The sequence below is a fragment of the Diachasmimorpha longicaudata genome, chromosome 14, assembly GCF_034640455.1.
Source record: "Diachasmimorpha longicaudata isolate KC_UGA_2023 chromosome 14, iyDiaLong2, whole genome shotgun sequence".
Lineage (NCBI taxonomy): Eukaryota > Metazoa > Arthropoda > Insecta > Hymenoptera > Braconidae > Diachasmimorpha > Diachasmimorpha longicaudata.
In genome coordinates, this window is record NC_087238.1 from 5307860 (window position 1) to 5331141 (window position 23282).

The 23282-nt window shown below is 37.8% G+C and overlaps 1 protein-coding gene across 2 annotated transcripts in view; it reads right to left on the reverse strand.

Annotated features, from left to right (window-relative positions):
- Window positions 1–23282, reverse strand: part of LOC135169334 (opioid-binding protein/cell adhesion molecule homolog) — a 97309-nt gene that overhangs the window by 21629 nt on the left and 52398 nt on the right. For both annotated transcript variants that reach the window (XM_064134240.1, XM_064134241.1), the window contains 2 exons: window positions 11650–11744; window positions 1710–1917 (listed from right to left, as the gene is read on the reverse strand). In XM_064134240.1, coding sequence (XP_063990310.1) covers window positions 1710–1917; window positions 11650–11744 — 303 coding nt within the window. The remainder of the gene's footprint in view (window positions 1–1709; window positions 1918–11649; window positions 11745–23282) is intronic.

Below are 23282 nucleotides of genomic sequence, written 5' to 3' on the forward strand. Positions count from 1 at the left end.
ATAAATGTTGATTTTCTCACGAACTGTTTTATTCCGGGGGTTGAAAATTTAATCACTGGCTTTGAATATGTCGTTATGAGCTATCTGGCCCGAAAGGGATGAAAATTCACGAATAAGAACTCCAAACAATGGCTCGTATTATCTTATTATTGTCATTGAGGGATCGAATATAAACTGGCGCAGACAATAACCCCCACCCCCAACATGAAAAAATTATTTGTTTTTTTTTTTAACGAAGCTCGTTAGTAGCGAAAACAGATAGTCAACGAAATATACGAGATGCAATGAATTTTGCACCCTTAAACCCGACAACCGAGCTCGGCTTTGTGATTACTTCGTGCAGATGTGGTGAAACGTTTGAGCGAGAGGGTGAAACGAGGCTCAGAAAAGCCTCGAAGGGGGTTGAAAATGTTGGAGATTGTCTTCTTCTTTATTTTACCTGCGAGCGTCTTGTGGTACTCCAGATTGCGTACATTTTCTAATACCACAGAGAAGTAATGGTAGGAGAAAGTAGAAAAATGAACGAAGTAGAAAAGTCTACGTGCGGGCAGACAAGTTGGTTTTGGATATACGGTGAATTGCCTTGATATGACTTCCACCTACACAATCATCATTTCTCTGACTTCATGCCTGTCACCAGACTTGGGCGAATTTCGCACTTCATTTTTAATTTTTATGGGGATTTTTATAAAAAATTTCTGTCGTGTCTGGGCACCAGAAAATTTATGGAATAAACATTTGCAGAAGAGATGTTAATGAAAATGAACTTGGATTGTATTTGTTGGATATATTTACAGAAAATAAATATTTTTCCAGGGTGGACCTCCACCCCTAAGTGACGTAAATAATTAACGTTCCAAAAAATTCATTGATCAATGAAAATTCTCCAGAAATTGATCCGCGAGCACATTAATTTCGTTTTATACTGAGTACACGCTTCACTGAATACCTTTTTTATTCCTCCCCTCCCCTCGTACAGATCGTCCTCTCAAAAACCCATGAAAAGAGGGGGAAAAAATCGAAAAAATAACTCATGGTTGATTCCACGAGGGAGCGAGGAAAAACTCACCCCCGAAAGTAGTCTGGACGTAATACACGGTACAGACGTTCGAACATACCACAGTTATAGGTTATAGAGTTTTCCTCGGTCGTGGCAGTGGATACCGAACTGAAACTCATGGGATTAAATTGCCACGAATGGTGGTGGCTGAAGGGGGAGAGATACAGTCTTGAATACCATGGCCACGTTGGAATACCGATCTTATTTCGGTCTCCCAGTGGGAAGGGAAACGTGAGCGTTTGCCATCGTAAAATTCAAATCTCAAATGGCTGACCCAAACTGAACCGGAAAAAAATTGAGTCTTTTAGTGGTGAATTTTAGAGGGTAGAGGGAAACAGTAACTGTTTGGAGAGATGTTATCTATTTAGAGAATTCTGAGGATTTTCGCAAAATGGGAATTTTACATTTCCTTTTAAAAAATCCAGGAACCATTTTTGTGAGGCAATTTTTCACCGCTCGAGTGATCTAACGAATATGTTGGCTAATTATCTCAATTAAATTCAATAAATTTGGGAATTTGGAGGAGAACTGGATCTCCAAAACAGGTACGTCAATAGTCGAATGAAATCAGTGAATGATGTTCGTGTAATTCATTTGCGGATGACAGGTGACAGAGAAGACAAGAAATAATAAAGTTGGAATGACTTACCCACAACGTCAAGATATCCATTCTGACTCTTCATGGGATCAGTATTAATCTGACACATGTACCATCCCCTGTCCGTTTCCTTGACCTCACGAATGTGAAGGAACCATGTACGATGGTCACTGTGTGTAACCCCAATCCTGTGGTTCTTCGTTATCACGTGATTCGCTATGGTAAGGATGGTCTGTGTGTCAACGCGTAGCCAGGCGACCTGTAATATCACAACATAGCAAAATGTTCAGTAAATATTCTCACAGAGTATTGCAACTATTTGCAAATGTACTCAACACATTTATTTTCTATATTTAACTGACGCCCGACCACCAGACAAGTCAACCAGCTACGGTACAAGGACGGGGGTGCGGAGGGTGCAGCAAATAAAAAAAATTCAACTGAATTTATTCGGCAAAAATAATTAAATTTTTCCTGTGAATTATTTCAGCAGATGAAATGGCAATTTCCGAGGTAATAAAAAAATCGTCACTTGATCTATAAATTTTCTGTTCTTCAGTAATTTAATAACAGGTTGAAATGAGGGGTGGAAAATCACTGCCTTCTCATGATGCAAATAAAATTTGAAAGATACCGTAAATGCGATTATTTCCGCGATATAAACTCTCAATTAAAATCCTTCGGACGCTTGTTTACTAAACCGTTGTTTCGATACTACAGTATTCAATAAAGATAATGGATGTCGGATGACGTAAAAGTGGTTTAAAAACACTTTCCCACTTTTTTGTGATAGCAATGCATCAATCAAAACGCCCCGGACGTGATCCGATATTTTCGAAAAATGATGGCATTGAAAAGCCAGACGAAATCCCGATGGAAAACAGAATATGACACGGTACCCACAGAAGTGACGTGTTTCTGTCAAATAAAAATTTATTACAAATCTTTCCATCCAGTCCAACAATATTTTTTCGGAAAATGGTGAAACCGACATATTCGTTCCACCGACATCATTATTTATTTCTTATTAAATTATTTTTTGCGTCGTCGGGTGAATTAATCAGACAAATTCCGATTAATCCGTTTTACTCAATTATTTATATGATAATGGACGTGAAGCCCATGAAATTCGAATGAGGGTTTCTCTCTCCGTGTGGAAATAAATCACTAACACAATTTTAGTCGAATTTGAACAGATTCCAACAGCTCTCAAAATAAATTTATGTCCCCACACTGGGATGACGGATAATGATCCCACCCCTACACCTGGGGATATTCTCAATCCGTCATGCTGCAGTGGGGGGTACCTCCAAGTATGTGCAACTCACAACTTAACCACTTTGACTTTTACAGAATAACAACACAAGCAAAACAACGTGACAGTGTATACGAGCGTGACATTAACAACGCCTGGCACGACTTTGTTACTACTCAGGTATAATGGGCATAGGACTCACGGTTTATTCCACCGGTTTTACGGTGAGAAGGGATGAGGGGTGAAGAAGAGAGGGGTGGATATGGGCCGCGGTGCGACCGCTTCTCTGCACTGACGATATCTCCTGGTAACAATCCCGAGAGCCACTCGTACTCTCTCCACTTTAGCCCTTGGCTTGAATTTTAATCGTTAAATTTTATTGGCCCAGGGTAGGTCAACTACTGCCATATAATTGCCACGATTTCGTAATACGTTTGTGGACCATCCTCTTATTCCAACCCTCCAACTGCTCGGTTGTTCATTTTTGCGATAACAATATTGTGGATAGATATGTGCTTTGTACTGGACTTTTTAGTGCTATAAAACTGGAAATTTTGGAATTGTCTGTAGCTCCAGTATTGCGATTGGTTTTTATGGAATGTCGAGCCGATGGGGAGGAAACAATCTCTCGAGGGTTTATTTGATCGTTCGAATAATTCGTTGTAAAGTGATGTGTTAAGCACACGAAAATAAATTTGGAATAAAAATTAGACGTCTAGAGGGTGAAACAGGGGATGAAATAATGACCAATGAATTTTTTGGTCGAGTTTTGGTGGAAAAATTAGACTTCGGAGATACAGCTGCCAAAAGGGTTTTATATTGTAACAATGTCAAAGGACACAAAATAAAAGTTTTCATGTCAATTAAAGAAATCAGTGCTGCATGATAATTGAAATAAGTACTGGGTTGAATAAAATTGCTGGTAACCAGATTTAATGAATTAATTATTGAGTATCGGAGAGCCGTAACAGGATATTGCATAAATCAATCTGATATTAATTTACGAATTTTTGAAGCATAAATTCATTAATTATATAACGCCAATTGAATTTTCAATTAATCTATCATGAAGAAATGACAGTTTCCGGGCTATTATCGATAACTGTGACTTACTACCACAGCACTAAGTCGACCCAAGTCTTCACTGCACCCTCAACATCGATTATGGACCCGTAATCCGGATTTCCGAAATTTTCTCATTAAAGGGGAAATAGTTTTTGCGGATTTTCGAAGGATTTGCGATTAATATTATCGATTGTGCGAGTAATTGAACGTAACTCGAGGCTCCAGAATAATTGCTGATCATCGCGAAATAATTATAGAACATTTTCCTACGTATTAAATCATAAATAAAAAATAGATTCACAAGTTGAGTAAGAGAAATAGCAAAGTTGAAGTAAATCTGATTCTCATCATCTAAAATTCTCTAGTTACATTTCCACTATTTTTTTTTTTCCACCACTTCCACACTTCGGTGTAAAATGTAATTAATGTGAAAAAATGTTGGCACATATACAAGTTCCATCAGAAGCAGCACTAGTGTGAGGGCATCCCATACCCAAGGAAGAGAGAGCTAAGTTAAATGAGGTAATTAAAACATTGCACGGGTGGATGTATATACGAATGTTCCATTTCTACGAGTTCTGATGTTCATCTGTGCCTTTAACACTTGTTCAAAAAGGAGAAAAACGTATAAATGGGTAAACAGGGAAATAGTAGAAGCGGTGAAAAAAGATAGAGTCATGGAGATTGTGGTAGAGAGATAGTGGGAAAATGGGAAAATGTTTTTCCACTGTAATCAGGAATTAATGGATTTTTTTTTGATACCATATTGCCTTTTTGGGAGAACAAAAGGGGAGGAAATTATAACATTTTTTAAAAATATTCCACTGCAAAATTCTGCCAACAATATCCGATGGAACTTTATAAAATAATGAAAAATGCTGTTTTCATAAAATATGAGTTATTAACATGGCAGTGAGCAGATTCGACTGATAAATGGCGAATGAAGATTTCGCATAATTAAAACGAATATTTTAAGATACTAATTGATGTACATACTTAAACAATGTTATGATTATTTCAGAATAAGAGCGAGATTTGAAAGCAAAAAATCTGTTTAAATAATGGTTCCGCGATATTTGATGGATTACTGAACCTCCAGGCCATCGACTGACAGAAATCATCCCGAAATGCATGAATTTTGAATAACTATGTAATTCCCTCAATCAGCACAGACCCGAAATAATTAAATTCCTCGCTCCACCGCTGGATAATTTAACTGGAGATTTGAATTCATACGGAATTCGTGCTCGTGTTGGAGCAAGAGACAGGTCATGGCTAATAACAATACATTTAGTACGCAATTAGTGACTGAGATTGCAAATGTAAGATGCATCAAGTCGCCATAATGGCAGGATATTAAGGCAATTAAAGCTCAACGATATCAGTCTGAGGAGAATTTGTATCATGAGACAAAGTATTCCCAGAGGTTGAAAAATACCAAAGAAATTACCTGCGACGAGATTCACTTTCAATTCTCGACTTTTCAAAGGGCCACCGACGTCACAAAAAGTGGGCAATTGTTGAACGTTCGATGTCGATCATCAATTGATAAATTTCCCTCAACATTGATCCACAAAACCTAAAAATCTGTTTACCCTTGAGACCATAATTTTATTACATTCGTTTACTGACACTTTGACCACTCAAATGACCAGACAGTGCTCGTCCAGGTAATTATATCATTATAATTATTATCATTATGAAACATTCGTCGTTGTATGATCAATTATCATGAGAATGAGTGGTTCAGTTGATGCCTCCCTAGCAGCTTCATCCAAATATTGATTCGATTATGAAACTCCACTAATTGTAGCCTTCACTATTCACCCAAAGAATTCAATGCACAGCAGCTTTCAATGATATCACGTTGCACTCACGTGAACGAATACAGTTCAGTTATCCCTGGTGAAGATTCACTCCAAATTCATTGAGCCTCGAAATGACGATTCGATAGAATTTGATGGCTGAGAAGAAATTGAAAAACTATCTATCAAAGATATTTTCCGGGAAGTTCGAGGGAAACACTATCTGTGGGCTTTTGGATGGGATTCTCGTGTTACAGAAGAAAACGATACCGACACCATTACAGAGTGTAAACTAAACTTTGTACGAGTGGCGAGGGTGGATCGAGTGGAACGTCATCTCCGATGAATTGAGATGTTTCATTCGGGGAAGCTGAGCACGGGGTAGCTAAATAATGAATCGAAATGGAGTGACATCACTGATTGTGAAAGAAAAAATTTAATTTTGGTGGAAGACTATTATTTAAGATTATTATTTAAGAGATTGTTGATGTTCTGGACAGATCAAGACAGGGGTTTTCAGCCTGAAAAGTAATTTCAGGTGAAAATTAGAGCTCCAGGGGGAGGAAAGAGGGACGAGGGGTAGTTTTATGAGAGAAATTTTCCTCTCAAGTCTAATTTTTCAATAAAACTTGACCTATAAAGTCGTTGATTGTCATTTTATCCCACATTTCGCCCTCTCGAGATCGAATTTTTATCCAAAATTTCCTTGTGGAGGGGATTTCGACCAGGAAATTTAGGACATTTTCGAATCAAAATTTCCTCAACTTCTAACACGACAAAACAGACTTTAATAAACTGATATCTGTGAAAGGGGACGTTTTGCTGACTCAAATAAACAGGCATCTTTCTCCCCCAGGGGCAAACGGGGGCGGAGACACTGCACATAAGTCCTACCCCCTCCTCCTGGCCATCCCCAAAACACGGAGAAATGAATAAACTACTACACTCTCCTGAGGCAGTAAAACTTCGATTATCCTCAGTTTATAAATAAATCGTACATAAAGGATGAAAATAAAAAAAATATGTCCAACCATTCTACCAGTGATTTTGCTACCCCAATTGAAGTATCTGAGTGCATGGGAATATTGGTTTCCATGTCTCTTTCAATATTGTACTATAGGATTGAAACTACTACAACGAATGGATCAATTTATTTATACTGGTCCCCGGATACCTCGTGACAGATTCGGAAAAACGTAACTGAGAAATGACGAATGAATGTGGAGATTCTTTTTTTATATATTTTCCATTCAAAAATTGTATGTAAAATGGATACGTTGATGTTTGAATGTGGATAGGAAGAAAAAAATCCTTTAATTGAACAAAAGGAAATATCTTTGCCCGGAAGACTACGTCAAAATGACATGCGAATTCAAATTGATTTTCCCATGAGGAAAATTCGAAAAGTTCAATTCTGTCACTGACAGAAATTCGAGTATTAATATGGGGGAGGCAGCACCTGAGAAAATTGTCTAATGAACATTTATTTATGGAAATTTCCATAAATACACGAAATATTTTTAAACATCTGACAAAATCCAGAGATAAAATCCACGAGAGGTCAGGTTATTCTTTGCTCAACAGAAGGTTCTATTAATTTGAAAGGTATGTCAACACTTCGAGCGAATTCACCATTGAGGATTAAGTTGATTCAATAGCCGTCGTCGGATCCCTTAAACTTCATTCCTCCAGGTGAGTTTAATTAAGTGATGAATTTGAATAAAGTCAGGGAATTTCACGGTAAAGGGAGTGCAATAAACTGCGAAAAAGTCAGAATAAAAATGTATAACTTTTTTATATCATCTTCTTTGCCTCATTTTTCATTCGTTTCGACGGTTTGACAAGCTTACTAGTGGGTCGTGGTACTTATGATATATATACATTTTAGATTGAATCGGTACTGAAGGAAAACCCAGTGGATAATTCCTCGGAGTGTGCTCTCAACTTCAGAAGATCGACTGTGTTGAGTATTTGAGATCAGGGGATATTTAATGTTAAATATAAAATGAATGAGAAAATTTGTTACGATTTGAAGGAATAAGTATGTCAAGTGCTTGTCAATTCCTTAATAGAATCGAGAGAATTTTTCATGATTGGGAGTTAATTTCATCGAATATACCGACAGTTACTTTGGAGAAATAGGTCACCCTAAAATTCTCATGAATTTCATATAAATAGAATTTTATTAAAAATTCCCATCCTCTCGAATTTATGAAATTCGAGTCTATTTAATTGTGAATGGCTGTGTGTGTGAGCCTTATAATGTTCATGACTTTGCAGAGTCATTTCCCATTGAAAATAAATATTCACATTTTATTTAAGAACCGTTCCATCTTGAATCCATTGAATTCACTGCCTAGAAGCCCTCGGAAATACCCAACTGCATCGAAATTCTCGGTTGAACGAGATGAAAGAGTGTTCTCTCGTATCCCGTAAAAGGAATTGCCTCACCAAAAGGGAATATAGGAACGGGGGAGAGGGCTTTCGAGGGCCCTCTCAAAAAGCCAGAGTTTTCGCCGTGTTTATTTCATATAGATTTATTACAGTTCAATTTTCACAATGATGCCTGATGTATTGGTTGGGCGGTGCGTTGCGACGTTACTTCGATATCTTGTACCATTGTATTTTGCAATTTTATTGAATTGGCCCCAGCGAGAGACCCCAGAAATGCCGGGATAAATCTTTGAGCTTGGTTCTCATCATTTCTGTACATCACAGCAACAGCTTCAACTCAAGGATAACATGTCACATCAATTTCAAAATTGAATTGACAGCGGCATTCAAGTAGTCCCAAAATAACCGGATTTCGTGGTTCATTAAATTGAGGGGTTAAAATTATTGTGATTCTCATGAATTTATGGAATGTAAATATCGGCTTTTCATTGAGCTTTTGAATGAAATTATCCGGAGGAAAACTCTGATAAATTCGCTCTTGAATTAGTCGAACAGTTTATAAATTTTCAGTTTATGAAATTGACAGTTGACGTGATAATCAACTTAAAATTGAAATTCTTAAGTCGAGTAAAAATGAATATTTGTTAAAAACTCGAAATCAGGACTTGAGACTGTCTCGAAGTCTCCTAAACCTCGAACCCCAGAGATTAGTATTTTCTAAAAAATTTAGACAATTTTTTTTGTTTAAAACCGAACAGTCTTTTCCTACCAAAATAAACCAGAGAAAATTGCATTGAATAATCCCTCGAATAACGTTCCTCCCTGTATTTAATTTTTACCCTCAAACCCGACATTTTCCATAAACACCGCCGTCATTTCACATACCCCCAACAATCCTATGGAAAATGGATGGAAATACGAGGGAAGAACGGAGAAAGAGCACTTGAATTTCTGAGGTGTTGTTACCTACTCTCGTATACAGGGTGTCCCAGAATTGCACGTCCAGACTTTAAACTTAAGTTGGGGGTGAAATTCTGGATCGAAAACTCCTGAGCGACTTTTTGATCAGACGCACCCTCTTCAACTTATTCAGGGTTGAAGTTGGACGAATCAGGGGCACGGAATACTCGGTCGCACGACGGTGAGGAAAACGTTCGAGTGTGTGGTGTCCCCACCATACCGTACTACTCCCCTGCGGCGGCAGAAAGAGGTGACAGTCGGCGGCGGGTAAGAGGAAGGGGAGGGAAATGAAAAAAATGAACATCCGCCCGCTACATAAAAATTATTTACTCCTCCCCTAATTAATGCCAAGGGATGAAACCAAGGGCATTCGATGGAGGAATAAATTCCCCATCGATTGAGGCCCATTACATCTCTTAATCTAATCGAAAAGGAGAACAAAAAAGCGTTGAAAATTACAGCGCTGGAAAAAAAAATCCGGCGATTTAATTTTCTAAAGCTCCATTGGCCCTGTATGAGATTTTCATTTTTTCCTTCAGCGAAGGAGAAAAAAAATGATCAATCGCTGATGATTTTTTTTTTTGGGTGTTCATTTTTTTCATTTCCCTCCCCTTCCTCTTACCCACCGCAACCTGTCATCTCTTTCTGCCGCTGCAGGGGAGTAGTACGGTATGGTGGGGACACCACCACACTCGAACGTTTTCCTCACCGTCGTGCGACCGGGTATTCCACGCCCCTGATTCGTCCAACTTCAACCCTGAATAAGTTGAAGAGGGTGCGTCTGATCAAAAAGTCGCTCAGGACTTTTCGATCCAGAATTTCACCCCCAACTTAAGTTTAAAGTCTGGGCGTGCAATTCTGGGACACCCTGTATACCATTTTCGCATGTTCTACGTAACACAACGAATGGGAATTTAAACTGTGGCCAGAAGCGTGCAACGAACCACCTAACCGCAAACTCTATGCTTGACTCAAAGAGTCTATCCCCCCCCCCCCCCACGAGCCTTCCCACCCCCTCCAACCCTGTTTTTAGTTGCACCCCCTTCCACCCTGTGTCCATGCATGTGGGATCATTTCAGTTGTGTTGAAATAAACCACAGAAATAAGCGAGTTATCGTATCTTTTTGATGAATATTGTGGCAAAGAGGATGTTTGAATAATAATCCCTCAGATCAAGGGGCTAAAAGGGGGGAGGGGGGGGGTCTGCTGTGTCATGGTTAGTGGGTGATTAAGTTGGACGATATAATACTGGTAGAGAGTATTAAATCCCTGAATTTCGAGCTTCATTTGGACATTTTCAAACTGTTAACCATTTTTATTTTTTACTCAAAACAATTTCATTTGAACGTGCAATTAAAATTGCAAAATCTTTCTTCAGAATGAAAAATTACCTAGTGAATTTCCGTGCATCCCTGCTGTCCCCAAAATTGAAACATCGCCAATAATAAATCATTGAAAACCTCGCCCACCGGAAACACATGTCTCCCCCTCCTCCTCATCGCCATCTCTATCCCTCCCAAGCATACAAATGTCAGAATGACGAAGTAATGACGAAACTTAATATTTCGTGCCAGAGGCGCATAAATATCGCGAGAAATATATAGGCCGTTGAGTGGAATACCCGTAGAATCCATAATTCACTTTTTACTTGACGTCAATGTGACATTAAGAGACTTTCATCACGGTTGAGCTGTATGCTTTCAACTGTTTTTTTTTTTTGGTCTATTTTTTTATCTCAAACTGTAGCAAACAACATATTTATATTCATCGAAACAATATTTTTCGTCTGATTACACTCGATCCACAGTACACACAATATTGCGAAAATGTCTGGAAATAGATTTACGGAATGGAGGGTAGGAAAATCCGATGAATTTGTCTACACATTGGTTTCACCTGATCGACGAACTGGAAATTCACTGGATTGTACGGTTCATGGTGGGGTGGAGGTGAGAGGGAGGAAAAGTGCAATCAGACTGAGGGATCAAAAAGTAACCGCGAGTGAGTCATCGTGAGTGACATTTTGAGCTCGACATAAATATCATAACGGAATTGCAGATTTGAGTATTATGATGACATTTGTGATTTATGAATGAGAAAACATTCTCAATGACGTGATTAATACGTTGGAGTACATCGGAGTGAAGGATATAATTAAAACGTCTGCAAGTGCATAAATGGGAAATTTGTAAAGAGGAAGAGGACAAAATTTATCTGATAATTTGGGCTTTAAATCGAGTCATTAACGTTTGGTGTTCGCGAAAGAGCATTAGATTCTCGTAGAATTTATGGTAACCAAAATCTTGGAGAGATAAATGAGGAAAGCTCAGTGGTCTTATGGATATCTTTGAAATTTATGAAAGACCACTCTGCGAATGGAAAGCTGGAGCCTCTCCGAAGTGATTTAAGCCATTAAAATGAGATTGTTGAATATTAAAGGACATCCGTTCCATGCAATTTTGTCATTTCTGTCAGGTGTGAATTATTCAAACATTTCCAATTGATTACTCACCTTGTAAGCTCCAAGCTCTTGAACGATGCATGACAGAATAGCTTCCCTTCCCACCGAGGCTGTGACATTCGTAATGGGCTCCCTGAAATTAGGATCTGCAACAAAAATCAAAAAGATCGAGTGAGAAAATATTATAAATTACATAATTATAATCATTCAAACGTGTGAATATTATTTTATTCACAAATACCCTAGACCCTATAACTCACATTAACAATTGTCCCCCTCATGCAACTCTCCTCAGACCCAAGAAAACATCATACCCCAAACTCCTCAAAATTTTCCCCCCCAAAAATGTTTTTCAATCTCAACAAAAAACACGAGACTAAAAAAAATCCAAATCATACAAAGACCTATTCAACCCAACCATAAATTAATTTTAAATAAACATTTTGAAATGTAAACTTCAATAAAAATATTCAGATTCCACATATTTAATTACATCTGTGGAACAAAGCCCTATTGTCAATTCACTTAACCCCGTAAATTTCTGTTCTGTAATTCCAGAGTCAAAAGTGTTGAACAAGCTCACCTGCCTAATTCTCTCATCGAAAATTTCTCGAGCTTTTCACTGATCCCTGTGCTATTCCCCCCCAGCAAATTTAATTACCAAACATTCTCAACATAATTCACAAACTTCCGGAGGGAGAGAAATTCCATCAACTCTTGTACATATAATCCATATGCAGACGCATCTTTTCGAGTACATACTCATTGCGACTGTGAAGGATAACTACAAACTGGGTAATGAGATCAACTGGTTGAGTACAGAAGTTGCACTTGTATCTACAAGTGTCATGCGTCAGCAAACGACACTCCATGAGGATCAGGATGATGGGGTGGAGGGGGGGGGGGTGATATCTTAGTGAAGAGGGGGTCGAGGGAGACTGTTAACGAACGGGTGAATCATTCTAATTTTAATTGCTAAAAGGAAAATTCAATATTTGAAATCGTAGGCGAAAGATTTTCAAATTTCAAGAAAAATCTTCAATTTCTTTGACGAATTAAATTATGGGGTAAAATCGTACTGATCGAATTACGTGATTTCCAATGATATCGACAGGGGGGAAGGTAATGTCTCCATCTCATTAGGGTAAATGAAGTGATTGAGTGCTAAAGCACGGGATTGAAGCTTGGATATGATGCTTAATCACGCGTTGGTGCGGCTGTTGTCTAGTTGTTGTTAAAAGCCAACAAAACTCATTGTATCCTCATATTACATCGTAAAAGATATAGCACCAGCTACCTAGTGACTTTTTCGCCCCATCAGTTTGGCCGTCATCATTTGTAATCTATCCAAAACACGCGATATCCTATTCAAGGTGGGCCTACGAAGAACTGGCAATTCGGTATGTGCCTCTGGGAGTTGTACAAACGCTTCGCCGACTAGTACGAGAGTCATTTTGGTGGAGAGAAAAATGAGAGCTATGAAGGGGTAGAAGGAGAGAGAAATTGCGAAGGGCGGGGGAGTACGTGGATAATCCGAGGGATTCGAAGAATCATTCATACCCAGGGGGAAATAGGTGGCACCGTGACTTATCGTGATGTTTGTTCGAGATACTGATGATAACAATGAATATTCAAATACAATATACGCTGAACGTAACGAGAATTCTCGTATTTTTAGACCAAAATGGTAGGAATGGTATATTGGGAAAAAAAAATAAGGGGTACAAGGACGATACGTTGTTGCCCTTTTTATTAAAAAAAATTATATGATCATTCAAATGGCTCGGGAACAACAATTTCCAACGGGACGAACTTTTTAAAAATTCTAGAATTTTTTTTTTGGAAAGTTCTCAAGCTTTTTAATAATAAAATTCTCTCGAAGAAGCTGAACTGACAATTGTTATAGCATTTACATCAGTCTCTAGTGTAAATCACGATAACCCCCAGTCACTTCATTTCATTTTGATATTTTGACAGCATTTATCGTTACGATAGGGATTCCCCTGGAGAATCCTCGGCGCGTTTATACTAGATGGATATGACAGAATTATAGTTCCCCTATGTTACCATTATGAAAGCATTTCACCCACTCCACCTCGCACTCGTAAGGTCAAATGTTATACGTGTGTGAGTGTAGGAGAGAGGTAAAGGGATGGTACTGCCATTGGTGGTAGTGTGGCCCTCTAACAAGCCTCATCAGGCAGCCGCAACGGGGATTCCTTCATCGCTCTGAATACCACTATTTCATCGGTTCACTACTACCAACATTGATCTATCTCGTTTAACCTCTTTTGGGGATTCCCCGTACTTGCGGTGGGGTGAGGGTTCAAAGGTACTGCATCATCCACTGATGAAAATTATCTGCATGCGCTGATGGTCGAATTTTACACGAAAATCATTATTCGCTTCTAATTGTTAATAATAAATATTAAATTTCAGAGGTTAACTGTAATCACAATTTTTATCAATACTCAGCAGTTAAAATCCGTATGAATTCGCGGGAAATGCGGTTTTATATTCACTGAGAATAAAATTTCCACTCCTCGAAATAATAATAATAAAAAAAAAATATATGAAATGCAAACTGAATGTGAATAAATTTCCTCATGAAAGAATTTACGATCTTTTGGTTGAGGGCTCACTCGTGTGTAACTATTTCAACGCCACTATTGTGCCACCGATATGACCAGCACAACTACGAAATATGCAGGCCCTCTATCACACCCCCCCCCCCCCACCCTTTCCATCGCCCGTCGAACAATCAATCTTTGCGCCTATAAATTCGTCATAGCACGGCATATTCTCGCATAAAATAAATAATGTATCCGGAACGAGTGGCTGTGGAGTGTATTGGTGTAATAAAATTGTGCGTGTACACTGGAACGAGTATATGCAGATACCTCACCAGGGTCACGCAGATATGTCACATACAATGGACATCGCCATGTCGAACGAAATAACGTAATTTGGTGACTTTTATCATCAATAAAAAATTAATTCTTTTATTCGTAGAACAGAGGGGTAAATTTTCAAGACATCCGGATGACATGAGGGTGCGAAAATAAAACAAGATCATTACGAAATAGTTGGAAAATAAATTGTTTTTGAGAGGTGATTGATTTCGATGGAGCTGTTGGGTAATTTTTGTTAAAAATATCGCTCCGGGGGGTGAAATGGGGGATGAAGGGTAGTTTTATCCGAAAAATTAACCCCCCAAGTCTAATTTTTCCAACAAAACTTGACCTAAAAAATCGTTGATTGTCATTTGGTCCCACGTTTTCGCCCTTTTGAGGTCTAATTTTTATCCAAAATTTCTTTTCGTATTTGAAAATAAATTTGTGTTTATGTCCCATACGACGAACACCATAAAATTGAGATATCCTAAATAACCCCGTTATTACGAATGATCCATCGGTAAAAAGAAATCAGCCTCGAGTACGAAAAAAAAAAAAATCGTAAATGTCAGGCAACGCTGGCCAGGTCGTACGCGACGATGACACAGTAAGACGAGGAGGCCAGTCTGATACGAGAAGGGTAATATAAGTTGCAATAGCCACCATCCGGACGTCTGGTACTCATTCAAGCACGTAAAGTAATAAAACGTGCGCCAGCCCTGAAGCTGTAAGGCATTCACTCTATATAAAGTCACTTGCAGTTTGGATGTACCCCCTGTATGTGTGCGGTGATGAGGGAAGAGGGGATGATTTTACCAGAGGAATGAGCCAGTGAAATGGTGGATAACATGGTATGGAAGGGGGTACTATGGGAGTGTCTCGAAAGACAATATGCTCGAGAAGTGCAAAAAGGGGAAATAAGTGTCACACGGAGGGTAGCTGAGTACGCTTTTGAGGGTAAAAGTTACTTACATTTGAAATGAAGTGGGTACTGGTAATGCAATCGGTGATAAGATCCTCTACTATCCCGAGATATTTCAGATTTTACGTTTTTCTTGTGAAAGTGTGAATTATTGAGGAATTACCTCTGATGATAATAATAAGTATATAATTATATGTATAATAAATTCAGGAGAAAATTTTAAATTGAAAATCGGAGGAGAGTGAACGGTACGAAAAATCTGATAATTTTTGTTATACGATTCTAATAAAAATTACTGGGGTATCGTAAGGCACAGTAATATGTTTTCCCTGATTGTAATTAATTATAATCAGCTCACTAAAGGCCCGAGAAAAATTATTATGCCGCATAATAAAAATTCTAACATAATTAATATATAATATACATAATTAATGCAATATGATTAATATAATTAATTACAATCACTACAATGTTGCACCTCGATTCGACTCTCATCATAAAATTCAGACTATGGTAAAAAATAATTGCGATAACTTTCCAAATTTATCAAAGTTCTTATGCATTCCAAGTAATTACTCGAAAATTCATCATAATGATCGCATTTTTATCCCTCGATATGACAAAGGCCATTAAATTATTCGTTAATAGCTCAATTCAACTCATTTTTGTTGTTGAAAATTCCGGAAAACGGAAGCCAAAGGAGCTACACCATTGTCGTGTAGACTATTTCATCACCAGATTACAGGTTGAAGGTAATTGGAAGAACAATAAGAAATCCAGTGGTACACTTCACCCCACCTCTGTACGGGTCTCCCTCTCTATCACCTCGGGTCTGTGCGTTTTAACAGACTTTTTTTTTTTCCACTTCTCCTTTTTCAACCTGCACTTTTCAATTTCCGGAGGCAATTGTCCTGCCATGATTGTGCGGCGTCTACCCAGGGTTCCCGGTGGGTTGTAGATGATCGGTTAAAAAACTGGGTCAAACTGATTGCCGTCTGTTTCTCTAACGAGGAGTGAATCGATAGCGTATAACTCCCCAAGAAACTATTTAAATTAGAAATACTTCGGAAATTTAGAAGTTAATGGTTGTCGATTGCATTATTCACTATTTTTATATTCTTTCCTTCACAGTTTCATGGAAATACTCCAAATCTCTCGCGTTGATCGGGCATTAATTAGCTCAAGCCTCGCGTCGTCCTCCGCTCGCAGGTAATTCAATCATTAACTAACAAGAGAGGGAATTATTGTCAATATTGTAATCATGATTAGTCCCAAAAGGACAAGGGGGGACTTGTAACGTTGCATAAAAATTCAATTGCGACTGGTAATTGGATAATTTTTATTGGAGATCAGTCCGCAGCGGAAAATATTCCGGAAAAATTACGGAACTCTCAGTTATCGATTACGAAATTGACGAGAAAATTTGAAACGCTAGTATCGTAATTTTTCACAACAATATCGTAATTTTTTACAACAGTATCGTAATTTTTTGTTGAATCGACTGCAAAATTACGATACTGTGACGAAATTTTCAGGAGAAATTTCGTGGCAGTTCCGGAAAATTTCCGACAATATTTCTGTGTTTACCCAGATAAAACTAAATTTCTAATCGCATCAATAAAGTTCAACCGCCTTTCAATAACACCATTATGCCCCTTCATTCGAAATTTTATATCCAGCCATATTGTTGAAAGGAACATTAATCCGAAGATGAATTACACTCACGTTTTTACCACTCGTCAGTGACTTTTATTGGTCAGTTGTAAAAAGTACGTTAATATACCAGTGGGCGTGTCACATCGTTCGCCAAGCTTTCGCATTAAACAACTTTTTCAGTTATCTTCTTTTGAGTGTAATGCTGTCAGCACTTTTGTTAATGAAACATTCTCTTCCTACGCTACGGGATCGAAAAGTATTTCACCTTTTTCCGGGATTTTTTTTCCGACGGGAATTGATTTAGGGAGTTGTTGTTTTTTTATTTTATCTGAAAAATCCGCCCTGAGAGGGCGAGTGAGAGAAGTGGGCCAGTGATTGGTGGAAAATTTGACTGAAGGGGCACAGAATAGAAGAACCCAGTGCGATAATCCAATTCAATCCAATTCAAGGAACGTTTAATTAATCGTTTTAATTGATTTATCCCTGAATATCATTAGATCATTTTCTTTGGAACAACCAGGTCAACGAACTATCCAATATCGACGAATTTCCAATCCGAACATTAATAGACAACGAATGAATGAATCAATATTCACTAGCTGTCGTCTAACAATCAAATTTGGCGAATTATAAATCAGTAAAATTAAAATTCCCTAAAATTCCAACAGAAATGCAAATGAATTTTGGAATATCAGTTCCCCCAGAGACAATTATGCACTTAAACAATTTAAAATGAATCGATTGCAAAATTTTTGTGATAAAAAATTACAAAAACGAATTTTAAAAACCAAGAAAAATCTATAATTATATCTAGTCTATTAAAAATTGTTATCTAAATTTTCCTACCACTGTCCTCAACATTCAAGAACATATTCACCGACATTTTCTAGCATTAAACCACGAAAATTTTCTCAATTAGTTATAAATTTTCCCAGTACGGTGGGATGATTTGTAGAAAAAAATTATCTCCGTATCTTTTGAAAATGGAAAATGCCGGTTGATTCGGTTCCACAATATCTCCGTTTTACAGCCGCGTTTTCAATCTAGATGTGCATAAAGATGGATGATAGGCGATGAAGGAAGGGGAACAGACCCCGGGTGGAGTGAGAGAGAGAAAGAGCGCGAAGTTGGTTGTTATTACGGTTCCATGATGAGTGAGGGCTCTCAAACCACTGCAAGCTGCCTGGGGCGCACACACAGTTTATATATATACATATATATACTCGAGTCATAATCAAGTGTTTTGCTTGCTCTCACTGTGTGCCCAAGGCCCCCTCTAATGCACTTGGTATTCTCGTAATATGTCAACTGACGAGATCTTTTCACTGCCATCCATGAATTTTCAAAAATTCATAACTTCTAATATAATAGAAAATTTCAAAATGGGGTTATGGAAAATTCGAGCCCCAGTGAGTGAAATTTAACTCCTACCCTAGACCAACAATATTTATAAAACATGAGGGATAAAAAAATTCAGTAAAATTTGGTCGCTCCAAAAAAAAAAAAACGAATTTTCAATTGTTCCCGAATTTTCTTTCAATTTTTGTAACTAAGGCAACTGTTACCTCAATAAACCACAAGTTTTTTCATTCAAAAATGAAATTTCACTCAATTGCCATCATTACCCTCAAAACAAATGACTTTCATCCCCCTGACGTGGAGGATTTTAATACAAACTCCCCGGTAACCGCAGAAGTGGCCAATTACCCCCCGAGGAAAATCTGCCAGCCGATCAGGCCGCGTCTAATGAATTCTTTGTTTTTTTTTTTTTACAAAAAAGGGGAAAAATCTCAGACTAAGGGTGAAAGTACCTCGTAATCCCAGCTGGTTGAGACTTGCTGTTCTGTTCTGTTGAAACTTCAGTTAGCAAGGTAAAACATTTTCCACGATTTCACCCTAGAAATGCAATCCTCGAGTAGCTCTACCCCACCCTATTTTTCTAGCTTTACGCACAAAATGCACACACTCGAAACGCGAACAGCTTCAACCCCGTTGAGCTGTACAAGGGCGGCTTTATCTTGGATAAAATATAGAGTTGAGACCATCTAAGATGGTGGTGGTGGAAAATCTAATAACTTGGAATGCTACTTAATTGGATAGTTAGTGTCTGGTGCCGGCCATTCTCTTGTCTGACTTTCCTGGGACGCGGTAAAAAATATTGTAACCAGACGCTCGGTATCACATTGTAAATAACTAAATAGGGCGCCAGCTAAAATTGAAACTGGAGAATTATAGACTTTTCAGGTTAATACTGTCCAATTTATCCGCAATATGTCCTCCCGATTTACCCAGTAATTCTCTCATTAAATGAATTCATTCATTTTTTTTTTTCTATTTTTACGAGACGAGAGAACTAATATTCATTAATTAAAAATCCCATATCGCAGGTTCTGAAATAGTACATTCATAATTTTGAGAATGTGATGTTCAGTTCGTTCATTCGATGACAAATACACTCCACCAAAATCAATTATCATACGATGCCAATGGATTTCCGGGAATTTTCAGTGTTCATTTAGATTGTAACTACCAGTGAATACATTTCACGTATTTCCTATAAACAGTTGATACACATCGAACGATTGATTCTGCCTTCGAGCTAGAATTGCTTGAATGATTTGTCAAATGAAGGGAAATGTTCATCCATTTTCAATAGAATTACTCCCCTGTTTGATACCCCTCCGTTCGTCGCATTTTGCAAAGTGAAAATACATCAAAAGAGCGAATTTCTGAAGACATTAATTATTCTGAATTATTGTTAAAGTTGGGAGAAACAAGAGGTCCATGGGAAAGTTTGTATTTCGAACTAAACAATGTACGTAATTTCAGACATGAATTGATCTAGAATAGAGGTCCTCGCTAAGGGTGGGTTCACTCGAGCCACCAAATTAATATTAATCGAGATATTAATTCAGTAGCGAAGTGGTCAATTGGTTTAAAGTTGTTATCGAACGCCTATAAGCACTCGATTACGCAAAATTTAGTAAAAATTGATTCATTAATTTGATGACAATATCACTGAGGGCCACACACACACCCCCTCCTCATATCAGTATTAAAAAAACTCCAATTTATTTGGGAAATTGGGTCAAAGGCAATTTGCAATCGTTCCCGAAAATAGAAATAAAAAAAACTCTAGTATCGGAAAAATCATAGAGTGCTATTTACTGGAGTAATCGATTTTTATTTTCTAGTGGCAATGTTGGTACCTTTGTTCAAGCAGGATGCAATATTCGAGCGCTCGGTATGTGTGTATGTCAATCAAAATGCATCACACATCTTTAATTCCATCAGCGAATATTCGAGTTCTCGTAAATGGCTTTGGGCGATTCTCTCAGCACTTTCAACGACGAATTTTACTGTATCATTTTTTTTTCAAAGGCGAATAAATTTTTTTTTTTTTAGCGATACGTAAAAATTGTTAACCCGAATTAGTTCCCGGAGTCAATGTAATTGTTGATTTGAATTTATTTCATGTTAAATGGCAAAATATTTCGGTTTCTTCCGAACATTTTAGGGAGACTTTATCGATGAAATATTATTCAAAAAAAATTATGAACCTTTTTCTTTTCCAGGGAAATTTTTTCTTCAGTTTTACTCAACCACTTGGTATTATTGAACTGGTGGAGAAGTTCCTGAAGCATTAATAATTCTACTCATGCCATTAGTGCCGTCGATGGGGCAGAAATACGTTCGCCAAAGAGAAATTTTTTTATTACCACTAAAGAACACGGACATTTCAATTGTGAGGATATATGTATACTGATAACATATGAACTTATCTGCTACAAAAAATAATGTAACAATTATTGTTACCGATCTATTCCGTCCAGTTCACCCTCACCCTTAGATTTTTATTTTTAAAAAAGTGAAAATAAAATATGAAAATTATTATCATTTTAATTATGTCACATATGCAATTCACCAGTAATCGAAAAGACTTTTCGACGCGGGTTAAACGTAGTAACAGTGAGAGATATTAATACGAAACCAACGAAATAATCCGGATATTCGATGAAAATTGCTGAGCCCAGTGGAAATCTCATTGTCAATGATCCCGTGCGCTTCGTTTTTTCCCACATTCATTTGTTACTATTGTTCTCGAAAAACGTGTGCGCATCCTGATTGGGTTCGGACCAGCAAACGAAACAATGGAGTAAATAAATTAAGGAAAAATAGAAAATCACGGACTGAATACAGAAACAAATTCGGAAATTATGCGGTCAATTCTATTATTCTGTGACGAAACAATGCGCCGTTAGTTGGAATCGAGCTCAATAAAAAAAAAAATACTATTGCAAATAATTTACAACTGAAGGATTGCGATTGTTTGCAGTACTCATACGAAAATTGTTATTGAAAATTCCCCTCTTCATAATTTATTCGGCGATGAACCTGAGAATTACTGTACCATGAAAAATCTGATATGAAAAAAAATAAATAAAAAAAGCCGAAAATTTCGTGATTTTCATCGAAAGCCATCAACCCCTGCGAAGTCGAAGCTCGTTTAATCTATAAATAAATGAAAGAAGCCCCGAAAATGCACGTAAACCTCCACGAAAGGGTCGAACTAAGTACAGACTACACTCCACCCCCACCCTAATGAGACCCCGTGGTCAGTCTTGTATCGTAAAAACCACCACCCCCTCCAGCACTCGCCTAAAACCCAGTTACACCCCACACCGCAGTATATTTTTTTTTTCAATTTTTTTTCCTGCTTTTTATCGGCCAAAATTACTCGTTGCATCACACGACGGGGTGACTCGGTATTTCTGCACGACGATTTACGGGTTTATCCATGAAAAACCACTATGTTATACATACGCGTTACATTTTGCAACGTTGGTGATTTAAATCTGGGGTGGAAACCCAGTGGTACCTTCATCTGCATTTAAAGCTCACGTGTATCCGAAAATTTTGTATTGGCACAGTGAGATGGAGTGGTACCCTCCAACCATCCTACCAGTATTGTATATGTCGTATTATGGTTCGTGACTCAACGAACAATGGTCTAGTGAACGAGAAATAACGGAAATGGTGAAAAGACCAGGAGAAAATGGTCGGTTTTAAAGTTAAGGGAATATTTGAATTTTTATGATTTTTTTACGACAACGGTGAGGGATCTTCAGTTGTGGTATTGAAGAGAATGAGAGTTGCGGTGAAAATCGTTGACGGAATTTATTTCTCCCGGATAAATTTGCAAAATGGAAATTTTTCCATATTTTTTTCAATTATTCAGCAAAACAATGTCAAATTCACGGAAAATTACCTAACTTATTTCTGCGTTCGTAAAAAAAATTGGAGAATAGTAAATTCAAATTTATTACGAATTTATTATAGACGAAAAATAATGCAATTTGTAATAATTTTCTTGATGAAGATATTTGTCAAAAATTTTGATTACTCTACCTCGGTAACTTCATACCCAACTCGCGTGTGAATTCCGAGTATTTTGACTTTAATAACTTTAACGATCCCCTTTGCCCCTATTACAGGAGTCCAGTACATCGGGTATGTACACGTCACAATTAAAGTTTACAACCATTTGTAGTTGTGTATGAAAACTCGAGTGTACAACGGGAGAGAGTTGGCAATGTGGAGTAGCCAAGTCCAGGGGTTGCATTAAGAGAGTTTAATCAGAACTCGTCAACTACAACAGGATATGTTTAATGATCAACCACACCCTGTAGTGATGAGGGTGTCATAGCTCAAAAGTGAGAAGGTAATTGCAAATATTTGTCTCCGAAAATAGGGGAGAGGGCAAAAATTTCTTCCCCGAGCCTTCGATTTTTCGAAAAAGTTTTGGGGTTCGAACACGAGTCACTGAATTATAATTTTATTCAGTCTTTTTTTTCTAAATAAATACCTGCAAAGGGGTGGGAAAGGTCAACTTGTTTTTGTGCTTGAACTTTCGGGTGATATTGTCCCCGAATATCCGTCAAAACCTCCCCCGTATCCTCAATAATCCTCGCAAAACCGCCTCATCATCCCCTCGGAAATAAATTTTGGGTAAAAATTAGATTTCCAGGGGGTGCAACGAGGGATGAAGCTTAGTTTCATCCCAAAAATTAAACAGTGGTTGATTGTCATTTCACCCCACCTGTGGCCCTCTAAATCTTCAATTTTCACCCAAAATTTAGCTCCGTGTAAACAACCAAACCCCGAAAATCCGTTCCACCCCAACTCCCCGAAGAAAAAGATGCGGTTATACC